The sequence below is a fragment of the Drosophila suzukii genome, chromosome 3 (genome assembly GCF_043229965.1).
Source record: "Drosophila suzukii chromosome 3, CBGP_Dsuzu_IsoJpt1.0, whole genome shotgun sequence".
Classification (NCBI taxonomy): domain Eukaryota; kingdom Metazoa; phylum Arthropoda; class Insecta; order Diptera; family Drosophilidae; genus Drosophila; species Drosophila suzukii.
Genome location: NC_092082.1, coordinates 92,822,685 through 92,835,098, shown reverse-complemented (window position 1 = coordinate 92,835,098; position 12,414 = coordinate 92,822,685). Strand labels below are relative to the sequence as shown.

The following is a 12,414-nucleotide window of genomic DNA, read 5'->3' as shown; positions in this document are numbered from 1 at the left end:
ATTAATTAAAAATAGAGATAGCGTCGAAACATTATTTTTTTCCCATATGGTTAGTGTCTTGGAAGCTTAGAACAGGGTGAACAATTTTGTTACAAATGAGATGCAAACCACGCATTATGCTTTTTTCTCAAAAACTGACGGCTTTTCGTTCGCCGAACCACATTTGTTAATTAGTAAAATGAATTTCCTTTCCAACGTGGTACCGTGCATGTTGGTACAACGTCTGTGAAAGTCAAATTAATTAAAAATAGAGATAGCGTCGAAACATTATTTTTTGCCATATGGTTAGTGTCCTGAATACATTTCTTACATAGTGGTTCATGTCTTGGAACTTACTGGTTCTAATTTTAATCTGGCGCCACTTCTTTTAATTATTATCTTCCCCCACTGTAAAGCGATTTTCTCAAAAACTGACGGCTTTATCGATATGATTTTTGCACTGAACTTGCTTTAGGCGATCCCCAATCTGCCAATATACCGTGCATGTTGGTACAACGTCTGAGAGTGGAGCCCTGTACAATTTACTGTTTGCCCCCCAATTTTGTATGGGGAAAATCCGAGGTGCCTTCACTGTTAAGCTATTTTCTCAAAAACTGACGGCTTTAGCTCAATGATACTTTTTGACAAGAAACTTGAATTAACGCCCAATAACCAGGTTTACCGTGCATATTGGTACAACCTCTGTGAGGGGAGCAATAAACGAAATTGTGGGGACCCGATTTTTTAAATAGATTTTTAATAAATTTCTAGAAGTCGGATATGTTTGCAAACTATCTAGATCGATAGATATTTTTATTCTAAACAATTTTGCATTTAATATTTTTCGATTCGGCCCCAAAAAGCCGAGAAAAACAAAAAATAAAAATTGGCCCCATGTTCCAGATTCCACCGTTCCGCCAGCGCCGCTAAGTGACCGACGCTAATTTGACGGACATAAAACTCATAGAAGCGGCGCCCTCAGTGTGACCACTTGGCGATACCCCTTAAATTCACCTGGCCGGCTCATTACATTCAAGATTTTCTGCACCGGACACATGAAGCTACTGATGCTCGGCACAATTTTGGCATTATTTTTCGCAGTGATTTCGACAATGGCGGCTAACAAGGAAAGGACTTTCATCATGGTCAAGCCTGACGGCGTCCAGCGTGGACTCGTCGGCAAGATCATCGAGCGCTTCGAGCAGAAGGGCTTCAAGCTGGTCGCCCTGAAGTTCACCTGGGTAAGGGATAATTAAGTTAGAAAGAAATCAATATGCAAGGTGGCCCCCACGCGGGGTTATCGTCGGACCTAACCTCAAAGGTTGGGTGCAGGCGTCATCAGCGGATGACATGTGTTTTAGAGGTCAGAACTGCAATTAACTGATAACGAACCCGCTCTGTAACCGCAAACAGGCCTCCAAGGAGCTGTTGGAGAAGCACTACGCCGATCTGTCCGCCCGCCCCTTCTTCCCCGGACTCGTCAACTACATGAACTCCGGCCCCGTGGTGCCCATGGTGTGGGAGGGTCTGAATGTGGTCAAGACCGGTCGCCAGATGCTCGGTGCCACCAACCCCGCTGACTCCCTGCCCGGCACCATCCGCGGTGACTTCTGCATCCAGGTTGGACGCAACATCATCCACGGCTCCGACGCCGTCGAGTCCGCCGAAAAGGAGATTGCCCTCTGGTTCAACGAGAAGGAGCTGGTCACCTGGACCCCGGCCGCCAAGGACTGGATCTACGAATAGGCGCCTGTCTCAGTTGCTTGCCCTCATCTAAGCTGAATTCAGAGAGATTCTTCAGAAGAAATAAAATTCCACAATAATTAGTAGAGAAGCTTTGTTCAAGTGTTGATGGTGATTCGTTTGTGGAGGCTTATATAATTTATGTATACGTAAAGCATGTTACTGGTTGTCAGTTCTGTAGGCTGCCCACTGAGCGGTGGGCTTCATTGGTGGTAGCACCCATCCTCTGGGTATACAGGAGCCTCTGCCGGCAAAGCTTATGTAAGAATCCCAAATGGAGCTGGAAGCAAATGAGATTTTTGTAAGAAAAGAGACAAAGAATAATGTCTAGTAGTCCTACCGAGTCTCCAGGAATTTCCCCTTGCTCTTCCTACTCAAAGGTGAAGATTTGCCAAAGAGCACCGCCTCCCATTGGGATTCTATGGAGGCAGCCTTTTTGGACTCCTTGACATGGTCGCCTTCGTTCTCCTCTTGGACCCTCCGCCACACACGTCGCATTTGCGAGAGTTTTTGGCTCAGAGCGGCTTTGTCTCCTCCCCGAGACTCGCATAGCTTCTCGAGAAGATCAAATGTTTCCAAAATGGAGGCGGCATCGCGTCGTTTTCGCAGGGATATGTGCTCTGCCTGCTTCTCTTGGGGATTTCGAGGAGGTTCTATGGTATACTTCTGTTCTGGAATCTCGCATTTAATGGTTTCCTTTTTGATTCGCTTCTTTTTCTCTTTAACTAAACGTCGCCGGCGTTTTCTTTGTTTTTGTATGTCGGCTACTTTTTCGGCCGGCACCTTTTCAAGTTCATCCAGCAGGGTGGACGTTCTCCGCTGCAGTTCCTCCGCCTGTTGTACATCGAAATCTTGTCCAGCTTCATTGCTCAGTTGCTCCAGTTGTTCCAAATTCACTAGGACATGCTGAATATTTGCTTTAATTTCGCTTAATTTAAGATTTTTGCTATCCATAATTTAAAATATGTATGTTTATCGAAAAACGATAGATCGATGTTATCGATTAGACCCTGTGGGGTAGTTGTACATTTGTACATATATTTTATTTAAATTGTTTATTTATACGTAAAGCCGCATCAATAGCTAAGAACTTCAAAAATATTATGTAGTGGCCATTTGTTAGGAACAAGAAGAAGACACCGGCTGATTGCTCTAATAGAAAAGATATAATTTATTTTATTACAAAGCAAAACAAGATTAAAGAGTATTAAGTTGCTTAACACGTAGGCTTTTGGGCCGCTCTGCAGCTCAGAACTTGATGATGATGGACCTGGGCCATCAGGAATTTGCAATAATGCTGATATTAAAGGGTAAATGCTGTATAGGGAATGTGCCGATCCTAGATTTCCAGTTCAGCCTTGGCTGCCTTGACGATCTCGGCCGCCTTTGTGTACTCCTCCGTCTCCTTGAGGTCCAGCTCGTCGGCGAGGTACTTCTCCAAAGTCTCGAGCTCCTTTTGCAGCCTGCGAAAGAAATGCTGCATTAACCGCCTAAACAGAGGGTTTTCAGAGCACACACCTCCTCTTTGAGTCGGGCACCATCATGACGCACTCCTGGATGACCTCCTCCTGCTTGCGCAGGACATGGTCGTCGGCTCCCTCGCCCCTGAACTTATCCAGCCTGGTCTGCTCGGTCTGCACCTCCTTGGCGTAGCAGGACTTCTCCTTGGTCAACCGCCTGACCACTCCGGACTTAATCACCAGTTGGCGGATGCGTGGATCTGTCATTTTTGAATGGCTTCCGCTGCGTTTAACTATGAACCAAAGTTAGTAGAGCTCGACGGGGAGTTCTTGGACTGAGTCACAGTTATATCGACTTATTTTCGAACAGCCGGCTGAGATTCTGTATAACTTGTGGTGCTTTGTTTTGTTGTATTTTTTACAGTGAGTCAGAACCAGGGTTGTCACCTTTTCGGTGGAACCGCAAGTTCCGGAACCACTTGGAACCGCTGGAATTTAAATTTCACTTAATAATTTAAGTCTTTTTTTATCTAAACAAAAAAAACCGAAATATCCCCAAATAAAATTTTAAGTCTCAGAGTAAGCTAATTCAAAAGATAAAAACATTAATTTGTGGTATTTTACGGTTAAGCTTCCTTTATTTTTCTCATCATTTAAAAGATCTTGTATCAAGCAACATGTTCTGTATCCAAGAATTTTTCTGGTGTCGGTTACAATTGTTTTCGATTTGTATAAATTCAGAGTGTGAGAGAGTAACGTGTATATATGCTGGTTATGGGCAATGCGATGACATGTGGTTAACGTATATAATTGTAGTATGCAAATGCAAATGAGGCTCGATTAAACATTTAGAATGTTTTCAAAAACCGCATGATTATGTGTTTTATGTTGATTTCTTTTTGTTTTTTGTAATACTTCTTAAGCATTTGTCTTTTGGTTTCAAGAGAAATTTTGAATTCATTGCGAATGTAGTCTTCTTCATTTTTGGGGGACTTAGGGGGCGTAGGCGTGGTTTAAAACTAAATTCGGAAATTACATTGTATAATAGATTTTAAATCGAATGCCTCCGACTTGACTTATCAAAAGTATAAAAAGTGTTTAAAATCCATTCGAAACAGGTGGATGATGCACGACCGGATGTGTGGTGGCTGCTAATCAAATGTAAGGTTAGTTGTAGATGAGTATATATCGAGGGGGCAGGCTACAGCAGTGCTCGGGATCCGAATCCGGAGGGCCCTGTCCACTCTGCGGAGTGGTAAGTGGGTGGTTTCCTGCGGAAGGACTTGCGGTGGCGATACAAGTTCAGATAGCTGCAGTAGACCACCAGGGCGAAGGCGACTAGAACCGACCCGGCGAGCTGGAAGGACTCCTCCTCCTTCTTGGCTTCCTCGCTGCAGCTGCTGCTCCTGCTCCTCTCCTCGCTAATCGTACGCGTGGTTATCATATAGGGTATTATCTGATCGATCTCATATAATATCTGTATCTGCCCCTGCCTGCAGCTGGTGTTAGTAGTAATTGGTGTCTTGGTTGCCACGGAGCTAAGGTTTGCTTTTGATCGTCGAGTGGATATTATAATTTTGACATGTGTATTGTTGTGTGGTGTTGTTGTTGCTGTTGCTCTAGCCGTCTGCTGTTGTTGTTGTTCTTGTTGTTGGGTTCGAGTGATGTAGTTCTGCTGGCACCCTAGTTATTTCTTCTTCTGTGCCTTCTCAGCGGCTTTTGTCACCTTGCCCGAGGTCGTCTCTTTAAAGTTGACCGACTTGATGACGCCTACGGCCACGGTCTGCCGCATGTCGCGTACAGCGAACCGTCCCAGCGGTGGGAACTCCTGGAAGCTCTCGACGCACAGCGGCTTGCTGGGCACCAGCACAATGATGGCCGCGTCCCCGGACTTGATGGCCTTCGGCTCCGTCTCGGTGGTCTTGCCCGTACGGCGGTCGCACTTCTCCTTGATCTCGGCAAACTTGCAGGCTATGTGGGCCGTGTGGCAATCCAAGACGGGAGTATAGCCATTGGCTATTTGGCCCGGATGGTTCAGCACAATGACCTGTGGGGGGAGGGTAAGACCAAGAAGATATGAGTCAAGCAATCAGCTAAACTATTGGGGGAAATGTCTTGAAAGACCTGGGGTAAGATCCCAAACCTACCTGAGCGGTGAAATCGGCTGCTCCCCTGGGAGGATTGTTCTTGGAATCGCCGGCCACGTAGCCGCGACGCAGCTCCTTCACAGACACGTTCTTCACGTTGAAGCCGACGTTGTCGCCGGGCATCGCCTCGGTGAGAGCCTCGTGGTGCATCTCCACAGACTTAACCTCGGTGACCAGGTTGACCGGAGCGAAGTTGACGACCATGCCTGCAACGAGACCGGAAACGAAGCGACCGAATAGAGTTAGACATCGTAGTTATACATAAGAGGGACTATGGGATGGGGTGGGTGCAAAACTTGCATTCTTCATACACAGAGAGAAATAATAAACAGGGGGTATAATTGATTTGTATTCTTTTAAATTATAAATATAAATATTTGCTTATATATGGGCTTCATTTTTAAACTCATAACTATGTATTATAAATATTTGCCTTAAGTCTACTAATTTTCTTTGAACTTGATGACTTTGTAGTGAAAGGCTATTTCTTATATTTGTTTAACTAATATAATAAAATAGTACTAAATAAAACTGCCAAAACAAGCTGAATCCGTTGGTTCTGCTTAAGAGAACACTTGAATTCAACGTTTAAATGTTTATTAGGATTACAAGAGACTTATTATTTTAATGGACTCTCACTTTCAATACGAAAATGGAAGTTCTTGGCTAGGGGATGCCCAATTTCCCCAAGTGCATGGGTGGAGTGCCTCGCTCTCGACGGAGGCGTTCGCTCAATAATGCATACATGCGCAAGACTTCGTCGCGAGCTCAGATTCAGAGGCGGTGGCAAAGGGAGTGGGAGTGGCAGCCCACTGCCGACCCAAATTCCGCTGAGTACCAGAGTGCATGAATGAAATAATCAGGGGGAGTGCAGAGCAAAGAGACTACACCTCCTTAGAGACTCAACCCGGAAGACAAGGAAGTACAGCTTTACCTGGCTTGAGGAGACCAGTCTCCACTCGGCCCACTGGTACGGTGCCGATGCCTCCGATCTTGTAGACGTCCTGGAGCGGCAGGCGCAGCGGCTTGTCAGTGGGACGCTGGGGCGGCAGGATCGCGTCCAGCGCGTCGATCAAGCACTTGCCCTCCGCCTTGCCCTCCTTGCGCTCCACGGACCATCCCTTGAACCAGGGCATCTTCTCGGAGGGCTCCAGCATGTTGTCGCCATGCCAGCCGGAGATGGGCACGAAGGCCACCGAGGCCGGGTTGTAGCCGATCTTCTTGATGTACGAGGACACCTCCTTCTTGATCTCCTCGTAGCGGGCCTCGCTGTACGGCGGCTCGGTGGAGTCCATCTTGTTGACGCCCACAATCAGCTGCTTCACGCCCAGCGTGAAGGCCAAGAGGGCGTGCTCGCGGGTCTGGCCGTTTTTGGAGATTCCGGCCTCAAACTCTCCGGTTCCGGCGGCCACGATGAGCACCGCGCAGTCGGCCTGCGAGGTACCGGTGATCATGTTCTTGATGAAATCCCTATGGCCGGGCGCGTCGATAATGGTCACATAGTACTTGGCCGTCTCGAACTTCCATAGGGCAATATCGATGGTGATGCCGCGCTCTCGCTCCGCCTTCAGCTTGTCGAGCACCCAGGCGTACTTGAAGGAGCCCTTGCCCATCTCCTGGGCCTCCTTCTCGAACTTCTCGATCGTACGCTTGTCGATGCCGCCGCATTTGTAGATCAGGTGGCCGGTGGTCGTCGACTTGCCGGAGTCCACATGGCCGATGACCACAATGTTAATATGGATCTTCTCCTTGCCCATCTTTGCAGATTAAGCTTTTTTCAGAGCTGTGGGAAGACGAAAGGATGGATATACGGATGAGAAAAGTGGGTGGACTTCGGATACAAGGAAGGACTATGTCAATGTGGGCCTGAGCTTAATCGGTGGTGCAGGCCAGTGACGTATGTATGCTGTGGGTGTGGGTCGTGTCATCGTGGTGTAGACACCAAAAGGACATTGCATACACACATGCACAAATGTACACCGGGGAAATATTAGGACAATTATGGTGGTAACTAGACGTCTTTAAATAAATAGTAAAACAAATAATATGGAAACACAATGCAATGTTGAATAAGTTTAATAACCAAACATTGAACTCAATCTTCATTCTTTTTCATGTTAAAAAATGAATCACCAAGTTTTTACTAATATTGTAAAAGACCATAGCACATTTAATTTTTTTTACAGTGTAGAATACCAAATGATCCCTTTTCATATGAATGCGTTGTATTTAAATGCCCAATTTTTTTCTGTGTTTGCGCCTGTCTACAGCATTTTCGGTGGATTATAGATAAAACTCACCTGTTTTTACGAAACTTTAGAGCTTTATAATTGGCGATGCTGTGCTAACAAAATCCAATCACTAACACACTGGACGCTATATCCTGAAAATGAAAAAAACTTTTAAAAAATTGACAACTTATGACTTTTACAACGGTTTTCCGTACTGTGCAGCCGGACAACGACCAGGCCAAGTGTCTGTCGGTTAAAGACTGGCGTATATATCCCTCCGTCGATTTGCACCGGGCGAAAAATCAATAACGAGCCCCAGACAGAAACGAATCAAGCCGAAGTCTGCGAACTCTGGGGAAATGCACTCTCCTCTCCATCAGAGGATTAAGCTGGAGAGAAACCCTCACCCGCAGAGCTCGAGACCCGGGGAAATGCGGAAAACATTGCGGCAGTCTACCGGCCGGCTTTTAATTTGAAGGGAAAATCATTTACAATTGGCTGTCACTATAAGCCAAATGTCGGAACTGCAAAATTTGCAAACTTTCGCAACATGATGAAAAAGAAATTCAACGGGAAATGGCCAGAAGCATCGGCATTCGGCAAAATTCGTGCGGCGGAAAATTCGCGATTCCAAAGGGTGAAAAAGTGCAGAAAGAGAGGGAGCGAAAGGGATGGCGAGTAAGCACACGACTGCACTTGCCTCCCATAGCTTAAAAGAGAGCGAAAGAGACGGAGAGAGCGAGAACTGCAGGGCGTTGTGATTTATTTTCTACCCTAGTGACAATTTTACTTGCCGATTTTCCCGCATGTTATTTTTAAATCTCTGTATTTGCATCGGAGTGCAAATTGCAAGAAAGAAAAGAGGAAAGGAATATGTAAAAATACTTTGGCAGACATGCAGGGCAGGAAAATAATCTGCCGAGCATGTGACATGCCGCAATTTTCATATTCCGCCTGCGAATTCCAATAGAAACTGGGGAATGAACGGCGTGGGAACGAGAGTACAAAACGGGAATAATCCAGGCGAAATCGAACACGAACACACATGCACATACTTGCAGCCGGCCGCCATGTTGGAATTCGGAAGTCTACGCAATTTGTTTAATTTACTTGCAATTCCAAGGCACTGGAACCTCAGATTTCCAATTCGGATTTTGGATCGATTCACGCCGCACTGCCACCGTTATTTTTATTGCAATGCGGCGATTATGCAAAACGACATGGGAAACCGGCCGGCGATGCGAAACACACTCTCACACTTTTTGCGGAAAACCCACCTAAGGCTCGAAAAATTGAAGAAAAGCCACTTAAGTATGCGGGGAGGGAAACCCGAGACCTGGTTAATTGACACTTGCAAAACCAATCGATGCCTATTAATATTGCCAATTTATAAGGATTTTCCGGGAGCTCTGCGTGCACTTACCTCGAAATCTCAAATCGGAAAGACTGAAAAAGCGAACGACTCCGAGCTGAACGGAGCCGAACCGATTCCGAACTAGAGATGTGCCAGGATCGTGTGTTTCAACGTGATTTTCATTAGGATTTGAATTTAAATGGGCTTTTCAAATATGGTTATGTAATAAAATCTAATATTCAAAGTAAAGTGTAAGTTACAATTCCTTTAAAACATTATGGTTATGACATTTTGGGTTTGCCAATTTTGGGTGATGTTTTCTAGAGTTGTTTTTTTTTTGACTATACCGAACGCTGAGCTACGAAAATATGTAACAATATCAGACCCTTCCTGATATTTTGATTATGATATATATAAAAACTATAACTAACTTATAACTTAAAACAATTATTTTAAAATAAGGGTTGAAAGTTTATATTTCATATGATGTTGCACTGCCAATAAATTTCTGCACGAGCTCATCTCGAAACCGAATGCAAAAGACAAACCGTTGCAAGTTATTCGAGTTCGCGTTGGAATGAGACCACATGCCCTCTTTTTCTTCCTTCTCATTCTGTCGTACTACAGAATGACGAAAAAATAAAATCACGTCACGTACTCGTCACGTTTAAAAGAAGGGTTGCCACAATGAAAGGGTTTTGAAAAAGATCCGTTACTATCTTTGTTGCCAAAATAATAAATTATTGCCAATTTTTCGAATTTTCTAAACCATACATTTATAAGAATGGTTTTTTACTTGCCTATTTTTCTGTGTATTTAAAGAATTACGTCTAAACATTACAAATAATAGCATAAACCCGATCAGAATTACATTTAAGGTCAGAAGCATTTATTTCCATTCACTGTCCGACTCGTACTCCTCCCACTCCGGTTTCACGCCCACGGGCAGCTTCTGCTGCTCCAGGTAAACGTTGAACTGCTCCGGAATGGACATGAACCTGCGAATCTTCAGGCGGAACTGTCGCCAGGTGGACTGGTTAAAGTTCTTTCGGTCGGCGACCATAGCCTTGTAGTTGAATTTGTGCTTGTTCAGGAAGTAAGTGAGCTCCTTGACCACGCCCTTGGGTAATCTGTGTGCGAATTATGGAAATTAGAAAAAGGATTTCTTTGGAACAGGCATCGTACTACCTGAATTCCGGGTCGGCACGCTCGCTGGCCAGCTGCTCTAGTTCTTGGACGACGTGACCTCGTTTGGGACCCTCATCCACGACTGGCTTCTTGAGGCCCAGTGCCCGCCGCTCGTCCTCGTCCAGCTCCTCCTCCAGAAAGCCATTCACCACTCTCGCCGCCAGGAGCCGATCCTTCTTGTAGCTGGGAATCGCAATGGCCTTGTTCACGTCCTTGGCCAACCCCATTTCGCTGAAGTTGGTGCCCACGCGCTGGTCCTCCATCCACATCTTCTTCATCCTAGGACTGGAAGAAGAGTAGGGATATAAGTTTATAAGAAAAATTGGTTGTAGGATCTATCCATTATTATTAAATCCTCACTGAATCTATACATTCTTTATATGGCCTTAAGTATCCCCTTTAACTGCGTTACAAACTTGCAATTACATTTAACAGACTCTCCGAGAGGGTACGCAAATCACACTTACTCCTTGATTTTTCCGGTGGAGCTCCTGGTTTTGTTCATCGTCTTTCGGTTCACATTGTAGCGGTAACGCTTGCGTGCATGGTTCTTGCGGATTTTCATTGTTAAACCGTGTTATTAGTTGTTGGAATCAATGTGAAATCAAGTGAAATAAACTAAAAACCAAAACAATTTTAAAGCGGCACGTGTTGCCGCAGCTGTTTAGATAGTTGTTATCGATACATACATCTACTGTGGATAGAAAAATACCAAAAACAGTAATGTAGTATTTAAATACCAGCTAGAGATGGCATACCGGCAATGCGAACCATTTCGATAACGATAGCAGCGACTTCTGCCTACACTACAATCAGTTTTTGTTTATATACGTAAAAAAGCATTAACTACTATTATTAATCACGATGCGCGATGAGATCTTGGACCCCAGCAACCTGGTGAAGAACCGGGAGATACTCTACCGGCTGATGATCAGGTGGGTGCAGTAAAGCCAATAGTAGGGGAGGATAATGACAGTATGGATTTTCCGGCAGCCAACTGATGTACGACGGCCTGGAGAAGTTCGCCATGGAGCTGTCCATGCTGGTCAAGGCGGACCAGTGTGCTCCCAGCGAACGGCTGCTGCACGTGATGATTGCCGGAATGCAGACGCTGAGCGACAAGGACAAGACGCCCACGGATGATGTCCTGCCAGGGATAGATCTGGAGTTTGAGCCGGAGGCTTCTGCTTTGGCCCCAGAACCGCATTCCTACGAGACGGCGTATGTAACCTCGCACAAGCAGGCCTGTCGCGCCGGGGCGTTCAGCTGCGATGGTTCCCTGGTGGCCACCGGGAGTGTGGATGCCAGCATCAAGATTCTGGATGTGGAGCGGATGCTGGCCAAGTCGGCGCCCGAGGATATCGAGCCGGGCAGGGAACAGCAGGGACATCCGGTCATTCGCACGCTCTATGATCACACTGACGAGGTGTCCTACCTTGAGTTCCACCCCAAGGAGCACATCCTGGCCTCCGCCTCGCGCGATGGCACCGTCAAATTGTTCGATATTGCCAAGCCCTCGGTCAAGAAGGCCCACAAGGTGTTCACCGACTGCGAGCCGGTGCTGTGCCTCTCTTTTCATCCCACGGGTGACTACGTGGCCATCGGCACAGAGCACAATGTCCTACGGGTGTACGACGTGCACACCACCCAGTGCTTTGTGAGCGCCATTCCTTCCCAGCAGCACAAGGCGGGAGTTACCTGCGTCAAGTATTCGCCCACGGGAAAACTCTACGCTACGGGAAGCTATGATGGCGACATAAAGATCTGGGATGGGATCAGCGGACGGTGCATTAACACCATTGCCGAGGCGCATGGCGGAGCGGCCATCTGCTCACTGGAGTTCACAAGGAATGGAAAGGTAAGAAAACGTTTAAGCCACTGCCTGTGAAGTCCCTAATTTCAAAGGATTTCTTTTAGTACCTCCTATCTTCCGGAATGGATTCCTTGGTTTACCTTTGGGAGCTGTGCACCAGTCGACCCATCCAGACGTACACTGGTGCTGGTACCACCGGCAAGCAGGAGCACCAGACGGAGGCCGTTTTCAACCACACCGAGGACTATGTGCTCTTCCCCGACGAGGCCACCACCTCCCTCTGCTCGTGGAACTCACGTAATGGCTGCCGACTGACCCTCAACTCGCTTGGACACAATGGACCAGTGCGCTACATCACGCACTCGCCCAATGCACCTGCATTCCTCACCTGCTCCGATGACTTTCGGGCACGTTTCTGGTACAGAAGGGCAAATAATCAGTAATCGGAGGATTCGAATAAAATATTTAAGAGCTAGAATATGCCTGCCCTTCAAAGGTA

The 12,414-nt window shown here is 46.3% G+C and overlaps 6 protein-coding genes across 6 annotated transcripts; 2 read left to right on the top strand and 4 right to left on the bottom strand.

The window, feature by feature from the left end:
• The first annotated feature begins 951 nt into the window (after positions 1-951).
• Positions 952-1,813, top strand: awd (nucleoside diphosphate kinase). The gene is made up of 2 exons (XM_017075721.4): positions 952-1,220; positions 1,393-1,813. Exons 1-2 carry the CDS (start codon positions 1,035-1,037, stop codon positions 1,723-1,725), a joined length of 519 nt encoding a protein of 172 aa, XP_016931210.3. The 5' UTR covers positions 952-1,034; the 3' UTR covers positions 1,726-1,813.
• On the bottom strand, positions 1,802-2,722 carry LOC108010776 (programmed cell death protein 7). The gene is made up of 2 exons (XM_036819759.3): positions 2,063-2,722; positions 1,802-2,002 (listed from the first exon to the last, which is right to left on the bottom strand). Exons 1-2 carry the CDS (start codon positions 2,674-2,676, stop codon positions 1,882-1,884), a joined length of 735 nt encoding a protein of 244 aa, XP_036675654.3. The 5' UTR covers positions 2,677-2,722; the 3' UTR covers positions 1,802-1,881.
• Positions 2,723-2,869: 147 nt separating this feature from the next.
• On the bottom strand, positions 2,870-3,597 carry Tbca (Tubulin binding cofactor A). Its single transcript, XM_065866362.2, has 2 exons — positions 3,241-3,597; positions 2,870-3,185 (listed from the first exon to the last, which is right to left on the bottom strand). The coding sequence occupies exons 1-2, from the start codon at positions 3,447-3,449 to the stop codon at positions 3,062-3,064; spliced, it is 333 nt and encodes a 110-aa protein (XP_065722434.2). The 5' UTR covers positions 3,450-3,597; the 3' UTR covers positions 2,870-3,061.
• A 194-nt stretch (positions 3,598-3,791) lies between these two features.
• Positions 3,792-7,718, bottom strand: eEF1alpha2 (eukaryotic translation elongation factor 1 alpha 2). The gene is made up of 4 exons (XM_017075712.4): positions 7,630-7,718; positions 6,264-7,112; positions 5,330-5,535; positions 3,792-5,229 (listed from the first exon to the last, which is right to left on the bottom strand). Exons 2-4 carry the CDS (start codon positions 7,084-7,086, stop codon positions 4,870-4,872), a joined length of 1,389 nt encoding a protein of 462 aa, XP_016931201.1. The 5' UTR covers positions 7,087-7,112; positions 7,630-7,718; the 3' UTR covers positions 3,792-4,869.
• A 2,063-nt stretch (positions 7,719-9,781) lies between these two features.
• LOC108010791 (nucleolar protein 16) lies at positions 9,782-10,794 on the bottom strand. The gene is made up of 3 exons (XM_017075719.4): positions 10,570-10,794; positions 10,103-10,387; positions 9,782-10,044 (listed from the first exon to the last, which is right to left on the bottom strand). Exons 1-3 carry the CDS (start codon positions 10,665-10,667, stop codon positions 9,804-9,806), a joined length of 624 nt encoding a protein of 207 aa, XP_016931208.4. The 5' UTR covers positions 10,668-10,794; the 3' UTR covers positions 9,782-9,803.
• An 84-nt stretch (positions 10,795-10,878) lies between these two features.
• CstF50 (cleavage stimulation factor subunit 1 Cst50) lies at positions 10,879-12,410 on the top strand. Its single transcript, XM_036819757.3, has 3 exons — positions 10,879-11,037; positions 11,096-11,960; positions 12,020-12,410. The coding sequence occupies exons 1-3, from the start codon at positions 10,967-10,969 to the stop codon at positions 12,356-12,358; spliced, it is 1,275 nt and encodes a 424-aa protein (XP_036675652.1). The 5' UTR covers positions 10,879-10,966; the 3' UTR covers positions 12,359-12,410.
• The last annotated feature ends 4 nt before the right edge of the window (positions 12,411-12,414 follow it).